Source organism: Solea senegalensis, linkage group LG8 (genome assembly GCF_019176455.1).
Source record: "Solea senegalensis isolate Sse05_10M linkage group LG8, IFAPA_SoseM_1, whole genome shotgun sequence".
Lineage (NCBI taxonomy): Eukaryota > Metazoa > Chordata > Actinopteri > Pleuronectiformes > Soleidae > Solea > Solea senegalensis.
In genome coordinates, this window is record NC_058028.1 from 16,991,647 (window position 1) to 17,011,129 (window position 19,483).

Below are 19,483 nucleotides of genomic sequence, written 5' to 3' on the forward strand. Positions count from 1 at the left end.
CATATTAAGTATGACTTTTTGACCATTTTTTGGGCGACATACTATACTATGACTTTTTGTCCATTTTGGATGACATATTTTATAAGTATGACTTTTCAGCCGCATTTTAGTGGAGCATACTATACCTATGACTTTTTGTCGCACATTTTGATGACATACTATACTATGATTTTTCTGACCATTTTTGGACGACATACTTTACTATGACTTTTTTGTCCATTTTTGGACGACATTAAAGTATGACTTTTTTGACCATTTTGGACGACTTACTATACTATGACTTTTTTGTCCATTTTTGGATGACATACTATACATACTATGAATACACTTTCTTGGGTTATTTTGGATGTCCTACTATAGTATGAATTATTTCAGGGGTTTTGGACTAAATACGATAGACTGAATTTCTTGAGTGATTTTGGACAAAATACTTTAGTATGACTTTTGTGGTTGATTTTGGATGACATACTGGTACAGAAATGGACATCTGAGAGTATACTTCTGTACCCCATTTCTTATAGTGCATTATTAGGAACAATAACAATGTGTTAAAAGTTGTTTTATAACTCCAGATTCTTTCCCTCAACCAGTTTATCTTCAACTCTAATTCATTTGTCCATCACATTTATCAGTAACTTTATGAACAAATAGGGACGATAAGATAAGCAGCCTTCCAGGGAATCTGTGATGAAGTGACCGCAGGTCTCATTGCTTCACGTGGCCACAGTCCACACCTACATGTCATTCTCCTCTCCTCAATCAATCCACACAGAAGTTATAATAAGTTTGAAAATAAATGCTAAGGGGCTACAAATATTAACTGAAACCAGCTTTGGCGTAATATTTTAGAAATATACACATATTTTTGTCAGAAATGTGAATGGTTGATTTAATATATATATATATATATATATATATATATATATATATATATATATATATATATATATATATGTATATGTATATATATATACATTTATGTATAAACAACAACAACAACAAATGCAGCAACCGTGTCCTTGCATGAACATTTTCTTCTGGGAAGTGGCACAAAGTGTCATGGCTGAATGTGTCTGCATGTTGTTGATATAGTGCTTGCCTCACACAGGTTGGTGTTGCAGGGGGGGTTCGGGAGTTGGCCCCGCGGTGATTGTGGGTGGTGCGCTGAGACGGAGCCATTCAAAGACTGCGATTGACACTAAACAAGTCGTTCCTGTGTCCAGCCGGTGGAACCGCGTCTAGGTCAGGAGAAACATGCGAGCATGAACTTGCACACATTTTTTTTTTAGGACGTTCTTTATATGATGGACACTGAGTCTGTAGCGACTGAATACTTAAGTCCGCGTCTCTAACTGGATGAAATCATGTGCCCTCATATTTTCATTTCGTGTGTGATATTGATCAGAACAATGCACGTCGCATCATCGTTGGAGCTGCGCTATGGCATGTGAGTAAATTGTTTAATTAAATATTAATTTTCCCCCTGTTTATTCCACTAATTAGATTTTAATCTGGTGAATGAGAAGTTTTTTTGATATGCTTAGAAATAACACACACGCATCATTTCAGAACAAGAGTAATCTACGTCGATTAAGTAAAATAAATAAATAAATAAAAATAATTTAAAAAATTGTAATAACTGTAGAATCTAATCTGCTAAATGTCCACCAGGAGTCGCCCTTTCGGGTCCCCTGTGAGGATTGATGTGCATTTAATCCCACTGTAGCTTCTGCATAGGAGCTTTCAATGCTATGTCATTTGTTTCGTATAGTTTTTTATTCTACCAGATGTTTTCAAGTTAAAATAGACTTTGTTGGAAAGCACTGTAGAAGTGTTTTTTGTTTTTTTTTTCATCACAGCAGAGGCTGAATACTTCCTCTAATTAACTTCAGGGTGCTCTGTATTGAAGCCAGATGGTTCTGTGGAGGACACCTCTGGACAGTTTACCTGCACTGACAACACAGATGGACGCAGGGAAATTAGACAGATTAATTTACACTGCACATGCACAAATTGCAGACATTTTTAGTGAACTGAAATCCCCATGGACATTATGTTGTTTATTGGATGCTGGAGGTATTGTCCAAAGAAAGATCTGCTTTTCCTGCACTTTAATCAAACACATTACACCAAACAGGAAGCTGAGTAATTGTCTGACAAACAGTGTGTTTGGTGATGATACAGCTGAACAGATCCCCCTTAGCCTACATCCCAACTTAGTCCATACCTGCCTTATATTTTATTAATGAAGTAGTCTCATGCTGCTCTTTGAAGTCAACATAATAGGTGGAAAGTTGTTTGTTTTTATACCAAATGTATACCAAAACTTTTATTCCCCATGTCTAAAATGGTTCCTTTTCAATGCATCTGTTCATCAATTCCTCTTGTTCTAGGCCAAATGTTTGTGCCAATCAGGAGATGTCTATGTTGGGGGCCCATCAGCCTTGTGTTCAGGCTTTTACCCGCATGGTCAAGGTTTGGAAACAGGGCTGCAGCAACCACAGATGGTGTATGGGATATGAGAGGAGGTAAGAGCAAAATGAGCACTGAGTGAACAATCTAGCAGTCGCAAAGCTAACACTACTATAGCAGTAGTAAAATACTCGTTTCATGCAACTAATAATGCACTGTCTTCATTTACTATATGTAACAGGCACATTATTTTGGTGCTTGGTTAAAGGCACTCTGATGTCACATTAGTGTATATTCATTATACTGTGTAATATAAATGCCTTTAAATCTTATAATTTGACTGTGAGAGCATATCTCTTCCCCAGGACAGCATACTATACAGCATACAGGCAGAGGTACAGCATGGACTTGAACACTGTCTACAAGTGCTGCCCAGGATGGATTCAGAAGGATGAAGAGATGGGCTGTCTGCACAGTGAGTAATAATATTTTATAAACATATGTAGCACAGTGGGCTAGTTCTGCATCTGCTGTGAAGCTGCCATATACTAGTATAGTACTTATATATTATTATAGTATTTCGGACAAAGACTGGTCTGGAAGAATGTCACAAATACACAGGCTTTATGCATGAATACACAAAAGCAGAATTATGGTGTTTGTGATATTGGGTGTCTGCAGGGGTGTGTGCTGCCAACACATGTTTCAATGGAGGCCAGTGTGCAGAGACTGAAGACCACATATGCCAGTGCCTACCAGGCTTCAAAGGAACACGATGTCAGTATGGTGAGTTGTCATTCCCCTCTGCTAAACATCACAATTTATCAATCCACGTTGTAAAAATGACGTCAGTCATGCTCGTAAATCCTCAATGTTTGTGCAGTATGGTGTGATAGGAGTGCAGCTTTGTCGACCAGAGAGCTGGCTTACATCCTCTTAAGCATTATGCTGCGTTCCTTACATTGGAAGTCTGAACTAGGAATGACATGTCTCTGAGTTGACCACGTTCCAGTGAGAAGTTGGAAACCATGGACAGAAACACAGCTTCTTTTTCACATAAACAGTGTTTCAACGCCTAAGGATTACATTTGAACAGTGTTATGTGTACGGTTGATTTACTGTCAAACAAATAAGACAGAAGTACAATTAACAGTAAAGGTAGCAGTGTTTGTACAGATGGCAACCACCTTGAGATCCTATGTAGTGGTTGGTGAGGTTGCTCCGACTTTCCGAGATGGAAATCCGACGTGAAGGGGCATTCCTGTTGAAGGAACAACCCCCCATCAACTCAAATTCTGACTTCCAACTACAACTGGAACACACCATTAAAAGAAACAGTTCAGATCTTGTGCAGCTGTGATTGGATGAGGCTGTTCTGTGGGGGTCTTGGTTGTTAAAGTCAGAACTTAACAACTTACTTTGAAGGCTGAAGCCTGGAGTGCTGTGGCAATGTTAATAAGGGTGTATGGCTAAGAAAGTAACACCCTGTCACATTTAATATAAATAATACTAATTAGACAAATTAACTTAATTTAAAGGGTGGTTGGTTTTTATACTACTGTCAAGCCATGGTCATGGAAAAGGTGGTGTATCCTCAAAAGTGTTACACCAGAATAAGAAGGTAGAACTAATGTCTCTCTTTTTTGTTTCATGGAAGCAGATTTCTAAATCAATTGTGTTTTTCTCGTACATAGAATGAAATGGATTTGTTTTTGCATCTATTTATGCATCATAAATAGTTTTTTAGCAGGTTGTTGGGGAGAGGAATGGCTGCACCTTTTGCAACATGTCTTAGGTTAAGTAAGGGAAAGTTAACTACTCAGATTAGTGCCTGGTTGTGCACACGAACATTTGTGTGTATCAGTAAATATGCTTTTTCACTTTTTAGTGAAGAGTTTTGTGAGATCCATTCCATACCATGCATAAATAGTGAGTGTATTATTAGGTGGTCAGATTGTGAACAGCCTTACGTTGGATCTAGCTTCATTAAATAGTCACTCAGCCTTGTCTCTGTCTGTCTCTTGCTATGGTTCAAACTCCTGCTTTCTACATCAAGACGCAAACAGGAGGTAGTTCGTTTTTTTTTTTTTTGAAGACCCCTGCAGAGAGAAAGTGGTGACCAGAGGATATTTTTTTCCATCCCCCCCACATGTTTACAAACACACACGCTGCAAAGGGTTTCCCATTTGGTTCCTTGACTTTCCTGGGAGGAAGGACCTCCTCTCCATGGGCTGTAAACAGTTCTTACTCTTGCTAAGACATTTCACAGGAACTTGTCTTTGTTTGTGAGAATCCGCACTCCCATCTGTTTGTTTTGACATGACCTCTTTGCTTTTCACACTCTGAAGTGACAGATTGTGAAGAGATAGAGATATGAGATCTAATCAGATGTGCTCCAGGTTTAACTTTCTTTTCTTTTCTTCTTTTTTTTTTTTACATCCTGTACTGCAATTCACCTCAGCGAGAACTCACATCATGCTCCTGTTGTAAAGCATTTTTCCTCTTCTCATCTCTTGAGACAGATTTATCCTCACTTTTCTGCCAGAATCATTATGCGAGGAAAGAGTCAGCCAGCTTCCCGTGCTCTGCCAGTTTCCTTCAATGCACCTATCTGCACCGGCAAATTTACTGTATTCACTAAGGAAGGTTTGACAAGAATTAGAGATAATATTGTACAACATTAACAGTAAGACTTTTGCTCATGGCAGGGTCATGTGGAGGGCAGTAATAATGGTGTGGAATCTCAAGTTCCCTGGCTGTCCTAGAGTTGTTTGATCCTTAAAGCTGAAGTTGGCAAAAATGCTGCAAAAAGTTTATTATAGAGTTTCATCTGTAGGTTATTAAAAATATTCATGTTTTTGGATCATCGCTCTGTCCTCAGCTCCTCTCATCTGATGAGTACAGACAGACACAATGTAAATAAGTGACAGACTGCTAAATTCTGCTGTGATTGGTCAACGTCTTTACACCTAAGTACATTAGATTACTCAGATTTGCCTTTTGTTGTAACAGCTAACACAAAGGAACAGTTAAACTTTTTCATGAATGGGTAAATATGCTGATTTGATGAGATCCATTCCATGCTCACATTACTATGTAGAAAAAGTGTCACTCGCTGATATGTTGCTTTCACACCACAGATTTAGTTGTGAGGCTGAACACACAGTACAAAGAATATGTAAAAGTGTTGTTTCCTCTCAGCCCACTTGCTTTACATTAGACTGAGAGGTAAATGTGGAAATATTGATAAATAACACCAACAAAATCCTGCTTGCTCAGCATTTAACTGCTAAAATGTTACAAGAATGCAAAGAATCCAGGGAAACTTATACATTAAATGGTGAGTGCATGTGGAAATCCATGATAGTTTGATCCAGATAATTTGAACAACAAAATGAGATTAAACTAATTTTACTGATGATGACAATAAATTCAGTCTATCTCCTAATCTTCTAACATTGAGTAATGGCCCTAAAATCTTGATTTATTCCTCGATGGACAGAATATACAGTACGATCAGGTTTGTGTGGATATGAGGTACATTTCAGCTTTACATAACATAACAACCAAGAGAGATGTTGAAACGTGGATCTGTGTGTGCACTCTGAACTCCCAGGATAACACTGGGGAACCATTGACATTATTGGATTTGCATTGTGAGCTTTCACATTCCACAATGACAGACTTATAACTGTCCCAGGTTGTGATTCATTTATGATGGAAACTGAGCAGATACAGCATGGAAGCAGGAATTGGCCTATGTAGGTTTAGTAATACATTAAAGACAACAGCACCTGCTGTTTGGTCATAAAGATATTTTCACTTTTATTATTATGTGATGTTTCCTGCATGTGCTAAAAAACGTGTATAGTTATTCTGGTGTATATCATGACATGTGCTGCAGTGTGTAAGCATTTGGCATCTCAAACCCAAGTCTTTTTGTCCGTTTCTGTGCCATGCTTGATTGATCAGTAGCCTATATGCTGGCCCCATATGCTGAAGCTGCTTTTTCTTGTGAAAGATAAATCCCTCTTTTCGATTTTTTTATTTTTCCAATATAATACAAGTGTGTCAGACAGCTTGAGTGATTACATTTGCCTCAAACACACCAAGGAATACCCTTGGATTATGCTTTGGAAGTGCCTTACTGCTTAATCCTCATCTTGGAGGATGGACGTGTGAAGTGATATAGTGTTGGAACTGTCCACTTTTGAATAAATCACTCAAGACACTTGTTAATTGCTAGGTGTGAAATTTCTGTTGCTTTCAAAAGGTCAATAAATCAGTTTCGGTAGGTTTCTTTTGACTATCAGTTTGACCTTGATTGAGAGGAGTTATATATATATATATATATATATATATGTATGTATGTATTTAAAAACTTGACTTTCATTGAGGGGGTCTTTAAAAAAACAATCAGTGTCTGGTAATAGTTCAAGCATGAATCCCCTCCCTTTCAGCACCCTCCATCAATTGTAAGCTACTCTTTTTTGGTGTTTCTGCCAATTTGTGGTGCTGGTAGAGCCCACTGTGTGTTGTGGGGGCCAGCCAGCCATCTGCTTCCAATCTCTGATATGAGACACAGGGCAACATCCATAGAAATGTATGTCAGCCACTGACACTGAGGCTATGGTGTTGACACTTTGAGGTGATTAACAGCCCAAGCAGTGCACAGACACTGGAGCCTGTTCTGTAATAGTAACATTTACTCCTGGTTGTGAATGGCACTCTGTCTCACTCTATTAAGCCTTGGACCAGGCTTTGCTTTGGATACATTGGTGCATGGGATCTGCTTGAAATTAAGAGAGTGCAGGCACATAACAGAGTGAGGACAGAAACCATCTGGTTCTCACTAAAGAAGCCTGGCTGTTTTCAAAGCATGTTGTAGAAGGGTGACTATGGGCTGGGCCGAAGACTGGATCATGTTCTTACGGAGGTTGTAGCAATTTAATAAGACAGTTAATGATGTCATTGGTTATTAGAAATCACATTTATAAAACAGGGGAGGAAGTGGTTCTAGAAGTGAACATTCACATGGTAGCAGCACATCGCAAAGGTCAAAACAAAGTCTGATGTGTTGTGATGTTCTGATATTTATAAAATATTTGTCACTAATACATCCTCTTTGTTTTGCGTTTCTTTTCTCTGTTTTAGCAGACCCTCTGCCTCCATCTTCCCCTATCCCCTGTGTCCTCTTGTGTCCTCTTCTGTTAAACCAACCCTCCTTTTCTGTGGTCTTCCTCTTCCTCTCCTCTGCACATGACCAAACCATCTCAACCTTGCCTCTCTTATTTTATTTTAAAACCATTCAACCTGAGCTGTCCCCAAAAATCATCTCAGCATCTTCAGCTTTGCCACCTCCAGCTCTGCCTTCTGTCTTTTCAGTTAGTGCCACTGATGTAATCCCACCTTCACTTTGAACCCACCTGTTACTCCAGCTGTACACCTCACCACTGTCTCTCATACCTGACCTCCTCATACAGTAGCACAGTTCCTCTCTTGGCACCCAATCATCTTTTTCTAGATCCACAAAGACAGTGCAACACCTTCTGACCTTGTCTTTATGTCTCCATCCGGACCCTCAAAGCAAATATCACATCTGTAGTACCCTTTTTGACATGAACCCATACTGCTGCTCATCAATCTTCACTTCTTTCCATTTGTCACTAATACATAAACAAGCTAATTCAGCACCAAAAACATCATCTCTTTGGACATTCAGCAAAAGTAGAGCATTAGTGTCTATCGCTGGGTCTTTCTGATTGGCTGATTATTTTGTGTCTGAGATGTGGTGCCAACTACATTTATGGATTGTAGCTTGGCAAATGGTGATGGTCACATGACTTTGAAAAAAGCTGAACTGGCAGCCAAATGCAGACTAAAATATCAAGTTTAAATGAAGATAAAGAAAGAACTGACATTACTCCAAATGGTCCATGATGGATGGACAATGGATATGACTTTGAACAATTCTTTGTTTTATTAACATAGCACTTAGATCTACTTTAGGTAAAAGACCCACACCACAACAGAACCTTTAAGATTTTTTATAACTGAATAAAAAGTGCTGTGGACATGCATTTTCATCAGTATTTTTCTTAGTAAATCAGAAATCAGATCAAAATATTAAATTTCTCCCTCAATAAAAGTGAAATGAATAGCTGTCTACCACTTTTTCCTCCTCACATAATGGTTGCGGGTCACTAGAGCCAATCAGAGCTGACACAGGTCAAAAGGTTGCCAGTCCATCACAGGGCAAACACACATAGACAAACAATCATTCACTCTCACACCTACAGGCAATTTAGAGTGTTCAATTAACGTCCGCATTGGATTGTGTGAGAAAACTGAAGTACCCTGAGAAAACCCACACACGCATGGGGAGAACATGCAAACTCCATGCAGAATCCCCTTGTTCTGACTGGATCCTGAATCCTTAAGCAATCTAAACCTAGAGTAAGGAGGCAGAGCCACGCGTGGCTTAATTCTTCAGGGTTGTTAGTATGTAGACGAAAGGAGGTGAATAAAAAAAGATGCTGACTCAGTTGTCCCCGAAAATACTCAGGACATTCATTTTTGTGGCTCCAAAATATTGGCATCTTGAGAAAATGTGAACATCTTGAGAAAATGTGAACATCTTGAGAAAAAATGATCCTCAGTGTCCTCAGCTGTAAGCTATAGATGTCCTCATCCTGAGCTTCATCTGTTTTCTTCCACCACTTGTCTTTTGGCACAAAACACAATACATCAGACAGAAGGGATTCATTGTAGTGGTATGGCTTCTCTGGCAATGAACCTTATCAAGAGAGCTGGTGAAAGAATTAGTCAAAGTGGAAAGAAACTATAGTGGAAACTGTATTATATTTTCGTCTGTGAAGGTTCTCAGTCATCATTTTCTTCTGGAAGTTATTATGCACAAAGATGCAGTCAAGTCAAACAAAAACACAGCTTAAGAAAAGTAAACACCTCTAGACCTAGATTTAATTTGGTACAAATCTGTGATGTCAACCTCAGTTTCTTCATAAACAACACAAAGTTCAGGTGCTAGCAGCTTCTGTGGTTTTCCTCACACCTCCAGGGAACAGTGGTGTTTTACGGATTTGGAATGAATCACAATTTACACACCATACACACAGTTTAGCATCTCGGAGTCCACTATAGAACTCCAGGTCAGTTAGGAACATTTAGTTTCAGCTCCTGAGTAACAGGAGTCTCTGGAAGGAATAGTTCTACTAATGTCTTTGACTATGAGATGAAAAAGACACTTTTTTATAAAAATATATCAACGATAAATAAATGTCAATAAACATGGTGGAGATATAATCTCATTTGCAATAACATTTGTATAACACTAATATTAAGACCTAGTTTACAGATTAAAGTGCTTACACTGTGTCAAAAGCGTGCAGCAGAGTGAAGATATGACGGGAACCATATGTTTGTAATGAGAGCAAGGTTTTATTGCTTGTCTTGGTCAAGTTTCAAAGATTTATTTAACCAGAATTTGCTACCCACTAAAGGTGCTGAATTGTTTTAAGGTGTGGATGTCATGAGATGCTGTTCTTTTTTGTATTAAGAAATAGAGCAGACCTCATGATTTCCTTTGACAGCTTGGTCTTTGCTTTGGCGAACAGCTCTCATGCTCTTCATGGAAAGGTTCAATGAAAAACTACATAAGCAATGCAAAGTCTTCAGAGATTAACGGATCCCTTTATATTTGGCATGTTATATTAACTCCTTCACAGAGCAATCACTTCTACTCTAACTGGAGTGAGAACACTTTCATTTTAAACATTTTGAACATTTTAAATGCATTACTTTAGGTAATCAAACTGTAGCCTATACCATAATGATAGGCTCGTAATGCCATTAGTGCTTTTGGTAGAACACTTTTCGGTAATGATTCCTCAAGAACCCATGAATCAAGAGTGACAACTCTTTTAGTTATAACCTAAGGAATAGGACAGGAATAAAAACAAGCTTCTGCCCTACAAGGAAAAGTAAAGATAATTCAAGTGCTAACTTTTCCTCTGTGATTTAAAAGGCTTATTATATTAAAATGGGTTTTTATTCTAAGAAAACCTGCTGTTATTAATTAAAATAACAGTGAATGCATCACGCTATCAGTATGAACAGATTATCTATTCTAGAAATGTGAGAGCATATAAACAAAGCATCTAAACTATAGAATTGTTTTGAGTTATTCCTTCTGTGTTATAGCTAGTGCAGTACATGTGTTTTTTAACTATTATCTCTTGCTTTTCTCATCCAAACACTCAGCACTGCACAGACTGGAGCCTGAACTACCAAACCCTTCAAATTATGTGCAATTACAGTCCTTATCAGACAAACAGAAGAATGTGACGTTTTCATTTATTTGTAATAATAGTGCTTTAACAGGCTTGCACAGCTATCTATGACAATAGCACTGAACCTGTGTTGCATTGGACTGACTCACTGGTAAAAGCTGTTTTATAGTTTATTCAGTTTCATTGGCATTTTCTTACAAAACAGCCGTCGTTAACATAATTCATGCTTAATTTTTTATCCGTGAAATCAGCTCAGCAAATCTTTTTTTTTTTATGCATTGTGATGCCAGAACATAATGAATATAAATCCAAGGCCACGTTTCATCCTCTCTGAGACATTTTCTGTCCTGTGTGTTGGAGAACTGAACAGGGATGGCTTTCCCAGATGTGGAGGGATTTAATGGCGATAGGGCACACAATAAAAATGTGACCTTTCTAGGCAGGTTTGCAGTTTTATTTTTTTAATAAAACAAACTCGATATTATTTTTATACTGTATGTTGTAGCCACAGAGTGAACGTGCAACCGTTCTGTATGACTCTAATCATGTTAGAAAATGCATGAAATTGCTTTCAAACTATATATAAAAGGAGAGATAAGAATCATGTGCAGTGACATCAAAAATATTTTGCAGTTTTAAACTATAGGGTCTATGAAAATTCTTATTATGTTCCAGCATGAATTATGTGATCAGCAGACAAAATCTGAAACATGTGAGCTGCTTTAAGTTCTAAGCCTGTTTTGTAAGTCTCTCCTCAAAAATTGCACACTCATTATCTGCAACCACAAGGTCTATTTCAATACTTTGGGTGTCATAGTAAAGGGAACACTGAGATTTGTTTAGTAGTGTAACTGGTGAAGAGTAAATGAGGATGGCACACAACAAAAATACTTCATACAAAAAGCACTTTCAGGATGAGAATCTCTTTGGAATGATGCAGCTGCAATATGTGAACATCATCTCTGCAAAGTCTGACTTTGATCATGTGAAGCAAAACAAAATTAGAGAGGTTTTAGTACAGAAAGTACAGGCAAGGTCTCATTTGGCACATTTTGCCACTGGCTGTGCCATTTGTATTGTATCATGTATAAAACTACAATAGCTGCAATATAGTTCTACTGGGCAACAGATCATAAATCATTTGTGCTTGCAAATTATATTAATAAGTGCAGCACTGATGGGAAATGGGAACCGGAACAGTGGAACAGGTGGATCATCTCTGCATTGAATAATTACAGCAATGTTTTTACAGGTTTATGAGCTCACCTTCCTTTAACAGTCTTTGTGATCTTCAAAAGCACAATCAAAAAATGTTTCCTGTTATGACAGTTTACCATTCATCTATCTTTGTTGAGCACATGCAGCAGTATCAAATATTTTGCCTGCTTTTGGTAAAATGTCACTTCTGCTAAAATCAAAAGGCGAAACAAAATGTTTCCCAGCCACAGTAATAGAGGGAGACAAGTTATTATTACTTCTGGTAAGCTGCATTCTTTTGCTGTGTCCGTTTGTTACAATAGAAATGTGGGAATGTAGACTTAGAGAATGTAGGAAATACAAATTAACTGTGCCAGAGATTCAAATTCCACCTCTCCTGGAAGAGGCATGAAATCACTTAAGATTGAAGTATCACTTACAACCACTGAGGTCTGAGAACTAAAGCTACCACATTCATTGAACAGGCTATGAAATGCCACTGAGGCCTGCTGATTCAGTTATTGATTCTGACTTTCTTTGTCTAATGTTTTTAACATTAGTGGCGTGGACACAGAGTTTGACATTTGTTGATTTATGTCATGTCCTTGTACTTGAAATGCTTTTTTAGAGGGAGGAAGAGTGTTGGTCTTCGGAGAGATTGGAAAGGGGCAGTACTGTACTGAGAGGACAAGTAATGTTAATAACACCTAATGAGAGAAGCAGGAATTGGGTCTCGGTGCTGATGTCTGCCTGCCGAGAACATCAGAGCGCTCAAGCAGCTGTCTGTTCTCTCCATTGCTTGATGGGAAACTATTATCACCTCTACTCATAAACCAACTTGGGACCAACACTTTGCAGTTGATGGTTAATGCATACATTGTATATGAATATGATTCATTGATGTGCTAATATTAAGAGCACTATTTAAGTCTTTGTTGACCAGAATGACCTTGATAGTGACGGAGAAAGATAATCTGCACCATATGTCGAGGTTTAGGGTTTTTTCAAAAATGTTTAAAAGAATGATTCTGTGTTGAGATAAGAGGTATGTGCTGTCTGACCTGGCAGTCTATCAGTGGAATGATGATTGATTGTACAGATTTTTGTACCATCAGAGATTCAGATTCAGGTCACATGAGGGGGGTCAGTAATGGTACACATGGACAATGTCAAGGAAAGTGCTGCAGGTGTTTGGGTAATCAGGAGTTAAAGGGAATCCTGTCGTGCAGGACAGTTACAGCTTTTCATAACATACGTATGTGTTGCTTATATATGTTGTGTGAATACTATGTAAATGTTGCCTTACTATGCAAAGTGACTTAAGATTGATATATGTGACCAATATTAAGTGTCAGGTTTTAATGCTGTTGTCATACATGGAATGTATAAACTATACTTAGGATACACAGAGAATCCTGAGGCAAGTTTTCCCCAAACAACTGCTGAAGGGATAAACATGGATAAACATGCCTGACATTGCACAAGACTGTGAATGTCAGGCACTTAAAGCTCCATATTTTCTCTCTGAATAATAAAGGGAAGCACACATCACTGAAGCAGAGACTTGAGCCAAGAGTTAGCGAGCAAGTCAGGGAAAAAGGCAGAGGAAGTGCTGCAAAAATTCCCCAGTTCCCCTTACTTCCTAAGATTTTGTGTACGTAACTTTGATGAGAGGGTTGACAGCAGGGTTTCATTCACTAACTTGTTTTGACCATATATTGACTTTTCAGAAATTGTATTTTTGAATTGCAAACATTCACATGTGCATCCAAATGTATGACGTCTGAACATATGCAGAAATCTTAATGCCAACATGTACCAGGAGTATTGTTCAGAAAGTCAGAGAGGACGTTTCTCATGAATGAAATTCTCTAGTGTTGTGTGGGGTCACAGTTAATCAGATTATGTCTGATTTCTGCTAAGCTCTGAGGTGAGGAATGACTATGCATGAGGGGAAGTTTTTACCATCTGGAAGTATTATGCACAATGGTGAGAATAATAGAATGATTCCCACTAAACCTAAGATCAGAGTTTGGATTTAGCACTTGACCCCCAAAAAATAATTGTGCACTCACCACCATATTTTGTGTGCCTTCAGTGGTCCTGGTAAATATGCTAACAGAACTATGAATAAATGGATAAAGCTATTGGAAAGAAAAGTGGAAATCCTTTTTGCTTCATCCCTCTTTTGCCAAGGAGATTTTTTTTAAGGTCTGAAAATGCCATAAAAGTCATGCATATGTCCTCGTGTGCAAATACCATGTGGATGCGTCTATACTTTGTCTTCAAAGCAAATCTATCTAGCAAAACTCACACAGCACCGTGAAACTGTCTACTTCCTTGTGATTTCTACCAGTGAAAAGTAATGACTGCTTAACTAAACATCTGTTTTATGCTTTTAAAAAGCTTTATTCTTCATTCCCTCCCATTTGATTGTTGGACAAACCAGTAAGGTATTTTTAAGGTAAATTTCTTAGGTGTCAGCAGTGCTGTCACTAAATACACCAGACCCCTCTGTTTAATATTGAGATTTTAGACCTTTCCCTGGTAATAGTTGGAGATTAACCTATGTTTTTGGGTTAGGGTTTTTTACTGATCTACAGTTCGGCATTGTTCGGCTTGATTCTTGTATCGGACGTCTCTTCCTGTGATGGCACTCAGTGGCCGGCCAGGCTCATGTCACCTCTAATGAGTTAATAAAGTGTAGAATGGAATTGTTTCTCTGAGGCCATACTGCCAGTTATGTATCCTTTGCTGAGGTAAACAAAATACATTGAGACAAATGTGCCTATTACTTTTACAGTCTTTAAGAGTTGGACGCTACACCACAAACAAAGCGTGTCTATAACCAGACGACCCAGATAACCCTGCCTGCCCTTAGAAACTAAGTGTGGGTGTGGCCTGACCAAACAATATGGCGACCCATCCTTAGTTTCTGAGGTCCTGCAGAATTCCACCCAAGCCAAAATTACAAAAAGTAACATAGCTGAAACCATATTATTTCTCTTCAATACTTACTTACTGTGTGACTGAGACGTGTTTCCTTTGGGATTGTTTCCTTCAGTATTTCTTTCTTGTGGTTTAGTTCACCTATAAAAAGAAACACACTTGTATCACTTCACAAGACACAGAACATTCATGTGGTTTAAATCACTTCAGCAAACTAATGTACTTTGAATCATATCCATTACAATGATCTAGATAGATAATCCATAATGCATCTGGAGACAGTTCTGTCCAAATGGACTGTTATGTGCACTTATCAAGCAGTATCGCTCACATTTATAGATAGTCACATACTTGTGTGTTTATTATCGATGTGGTTTTTTTGTACATACGTATGGAGACAGGAACATCATTGTTAGCATTTGCCTGTGTGTGTGCTTTAAAGTAGCATTTGCATATACTTTAACACCAGGGGATTCAGGGAATGGTACATTCTTAAAAAATCCTTTGTTTACTGTTGAAGGGCTATATACAGTACGTAGTGCCATGATTTTAAATGCAGATCTTGGGTTGTCATGTGCTCTCAATTTACACAAACAAGCTGCCGGACTTAACCTTGCCTCTTTCTATCTTCTACCGCTTTCTTTCCAAATTGTTTCTCCAAATTGTGCTTCTGAAATTTCCTGTCCTTAAGATAAACAGACTATTTGCTCAGCTGAGAGTTTCCATTAAATCCTTTAACAGATGGGGACAAAACACTAATAACTTTTCCTTTCCTTTCTTCTCTGTTACCTTCCTGCTTGATAGGGGGTGTTCATGCAGTGCGATGCATTTTTCTGTCACCATCATGAAAAAAAACGGGAGCAGTGTAATCAGTTGGATCAGGATAAAAACACTTCTGCTTTAACAGACTCACCAACAACTAAGTGGTTATTAAATCTGATTACTGATTAGAAAGTATTTCTGTCACAGAGGAGTCATGTTTCAACCGTGATCGTGATTTACTTAGATATCAAGTGAGATGAAGTAAGTAAAGTTGTTTTCATTTCTGCTTAAACAAAGCAGGAGAGACCCCTGCAAAGAGCAGGGACGTTGTGCTGGAACAATGAAATTAGCTGCAGACTTGTGTGGAACACTGCATTATGGTAGTAAAACTGGCCTTTTGTTCCTTGTCTTTCAGATGTTAATGAATGTGAAGTGGATGAAGGCGGCTGTGAGGGCTACTGTTGCAACACTATTGGCAGCTATTACTGCAAGTGTCCTGAGGGCAGTAGACTGGGGCCAGATGGCAAGACATGTCCCGGTAAGACTAAAATCTGGACGTTAAGCAGACTGTAGCAGGCTCTCTGCTTCGCCGAGGCTTCTTGAACTGTTTTATGAATGGATACTTTTTTCTGCCAGCTCAAACTGCAAATTAATTTATTTGATGTTGAAAATGCCTGTTTTATTCTCACACCAGAATGAAAGTAAACCCCAAGGTAATGCATATTTGGCTGAAAGGTGCTCATGCGTTTTTCCACCTCAATTAACAGCCTCCTTCGTCTTTTTTGGTGCTTTACTGCAGTTGGCATCCATTCTGTTACATCACTGCCTCCCTTTTCCCTTTCCTTTGCCCACCTTAGCTATGATTAATAGCCTTAACCTTGTCTGATTGGCTCATGCTTTTTCCCCCTCATTATTTTGTTTACAAAATAAAACTTTCTATCTCTTAATGTTTCAAGAAAGAAAGAATATAAAATATTTTCTTAAATTGTATAACTTAAGAGTAACATTAGTCTGTTGCTTGCCATCTATATTCTTGATACATATATTCATGTATTTTTATACTGTGTGGATTCGATTTATTCCATTAGCCTCTATGTATGTTTTTGCAGAAAAATTTCGGTCAGTCATGTTAAACCCACTAACCTAGTAGGTTGACCTACTAATGACCTACTTAACTGTCTAGACTAAAGGCTGTAAAGGGCTAAACCAAACACACAGCCATGCAGCACAGCCTTATATGGCATGCATTCACACTTTGACTCTGTCATCTGACTGAATTATGCTGAGCTAGTGTTGGGCAATCAGGACCATTTGCTTCTTGACAGATGCAGGTGTGAACTCATCCCTTGACCATTAGCTTTTAACACAGGATATTGTCACTCCATAATAATTCACAATGTGGAAATGGAAAGATAAGTGAGATCACAAAGAGATTCAATCTTATGGTCCATTGAAATTTTTTTTTTAACTTTAGGGTAGAATTATTAGAGAAAAAATACACACATTTAAATTCCTGCTGAGCCTCAGATTCCCTGTTGTTCTTTGGTAAATTTAGTTCCAGTTTCCGTTCTCCTGCAGACCACCTGTTGATTTTTTTTCCCTTTCACCAGTGTTTCATCTGCTGCTTTGTCTTGGTGTTGTTGCTAGTTCAGCAGCTCTGCACCATTCAGAACCAATGCCTCTCGACCTCCGACACCACTGCCGCTCCTGCCCCCGCTGCCACCCACTGGTTCAAGGCAGCCATTATGTCTCCCACTGAAATCCTCTCACATGAGGAGACCAATAAGTCTAATAACCTTGACAAAGCTTGTCTTAGCACTATTGTTTCTTGTATGAAAGGATTCTTCACATTCTTCCTAAGTGTAGTGATTATTTATTTCAACACTCAGAGATGTTCCAAATAAACTGGGCATATTGATGTGAGTTCCTTTAACCCGATCACACTAATCTACGTGGAGGGTATGAAAGGATTCCTTTACTGATGAAAGGCCTCCACTTTGTTGGGCCTCCTCCCCTCCGTGTAGTAGCTCCTGTTATTGGACACAAACTGATTAAAATAGTCTTGAGATCATTTTTAAGGGGGCTGTTCCCATGGATCTGCCAGGAGAATTGAGAGTTTACCCACACAAGTGTGTGAAAATTATAAAAATAAATAATTTCAGTAGCTGGTGAGCGATTTGACAATTGTTGGCCCAAATGTTGTGCTGCATGCTCAAATAAACCGAACCACATGTTCTTATATATTAAAAAAAAGAAAGAAAAGAAACTACAACACCATTTTCTCCCACACATCTATGGTCTAATCACTGGGGCCAAAAAAGTCCCTGGGAATCAGAAAAGAGGGTGTGTGATGTGTTGTCCAGATGTGTAGTAAAGTCCAATTGTCCGTGCGTTAGCTGCTCAGGTACTTTGTCTTCTTGACTTGCGTCTGTCTCCGCAGAACATGAGCCTCAATTTGACACATGCAGACATGTGGACCCTGCAGGAGAACTCGCTCTTCCCTGTGCAGAAAACACATTGATTACATGCATGCTACTGTATTTTCCTGGAGGAGTGGGAGCACATGCAGGGTCAGTGTGGGTTTACAGTTTGCTCCTGAAGCAAATGAAGAGTTTGTGTCTTGCTCAAGGTCACGATGATGCATTGGCTGCTATGGAACAAATGAATCAATTGCAGTGTATGTGTAGTGGTCAAAAATAGGTTTTAGTAAAGTTAAAACAGAAGACATTTGAGAGCTGCTAAAACTTCTTTCACATCTGCAGTCCTAAAATGTGCCCATTTCTGTGGATATTTCTTTTATTTACCGCAGATCAAACTAACATTTATAATGCATGTCTTGTTTTTAAAATGGTGTCAATTATGCTATGTTCTTACCTAGCATCCTTGAGGTAGACTGACATTCTCTGATCTTTACTGACACATGATTTGTGTCATGTGATATCTCTTTTGTGACTGAGCAGTGTTCTTGATGCATTCTTGCTGGTTGTGCATTGCTATTTGTACAGATGAGCTCAACACTTCCTAATTCTGTATATGTAACACTTTCTGTCTCTACCTTGCCTCCCTCATTCTTCCTTTCACCCCAACCGGCTGAGGCAGATGGCTGCACGTCTTTGAGTCTAGTTCTGCCAGAGATTTCATCCTGTTAAAAGTAATTTTTTTTGTATTTTAACTTCCTTGAGATACTGAATTGAACTTATCTGTTTCTTTAGACATAAACGAATGTGAGGAGTTCAATGGAGGCTGCCAACAAACGTGTGTCAACGTACCAGGCTCGTATTATTGTGAGTGCAGCGAAGGCTTCCGTATGCACACTGATGGTCGGACATGCATTGGTAAGTACTTTTTTTTTTCCTGCATCATATCACATCATATAACAGTTCGCGTGACAAGCTTCAAAATTGGCAGGTGATCTACTTGTCTCTAAAGAGTTAAATTTTGATGAGAAATACAGTTAATTAATGTAAATTCAGTTTTTATCATTAAGATCTGTCTCCTCTTAGCTTAACCATAACCCAATTACACGAATTGGGGATCTGGCCCCTGTTGGTCCTCAGAAGACTTCATTCACACATTGTTGTTTGTTTACAGTAATACTAAAACAAAGGGATGTACTTCTCTGATAAACCCCAATGTCCCCAGTCCCAGTGAAACATATGATGTCTTTGTTTGTTTTCTCAAAATCTATACTCCCTTGTATCTTTTAGTTGAATTGCTCCTATTGCCGACTGTAGATTTTTGATAAAGGACAGGGATGAAGGTAGAAGGGAGAGAGCTGAAGTCTGCTGAAGTCATCAGGGTTAAAAGGTAGCCATTCTCTCAGTTTTACAGCCGGTCTGTGTCATCATGTCTAT

At 38.6% G+C, this 19,483-nt stretch overlaps 1 protein-coding gene across 1 annotated transcript in view; it reads left to right on the forward strand.

The window, feature by feature from the left end:
* Positions 1-1,135: 1,135 nt before the first annotated feature.
* Positions 1,136-19,483, forward strand: part of megf6 (multiple EGF like domains 6) — a 46,194-nt gene continuing 27,846 nt past the window's right edge. The window contains exons 1-6 of the mRNA XM_044032897.1: positions 1,136-1,447; positions 2,394-2,528; positions 2,778-2,887; positions 3,094-3,198; positions 16,045-16,167; positions 18,842-18,964. Of these exons, the coding sequence (XP_043888832.1) occupies positions 1,365-1,447; positions 2,394-2,528; positions 2,778-2,887; positions 3,094-3,198; positions 16,045-16,167; positions 18,842-18,964 (679 nt within the window). The 5' untranslated portion in view covers positions 1,136-1,364. The remainder of the gene's footprint in view (positions 1,448-2,393; positions 2,529-2,777; positions 2,888-3,093; positions 3,199-16,044; positions 16,168-18,841; positions 18,965-19,483) is intronic.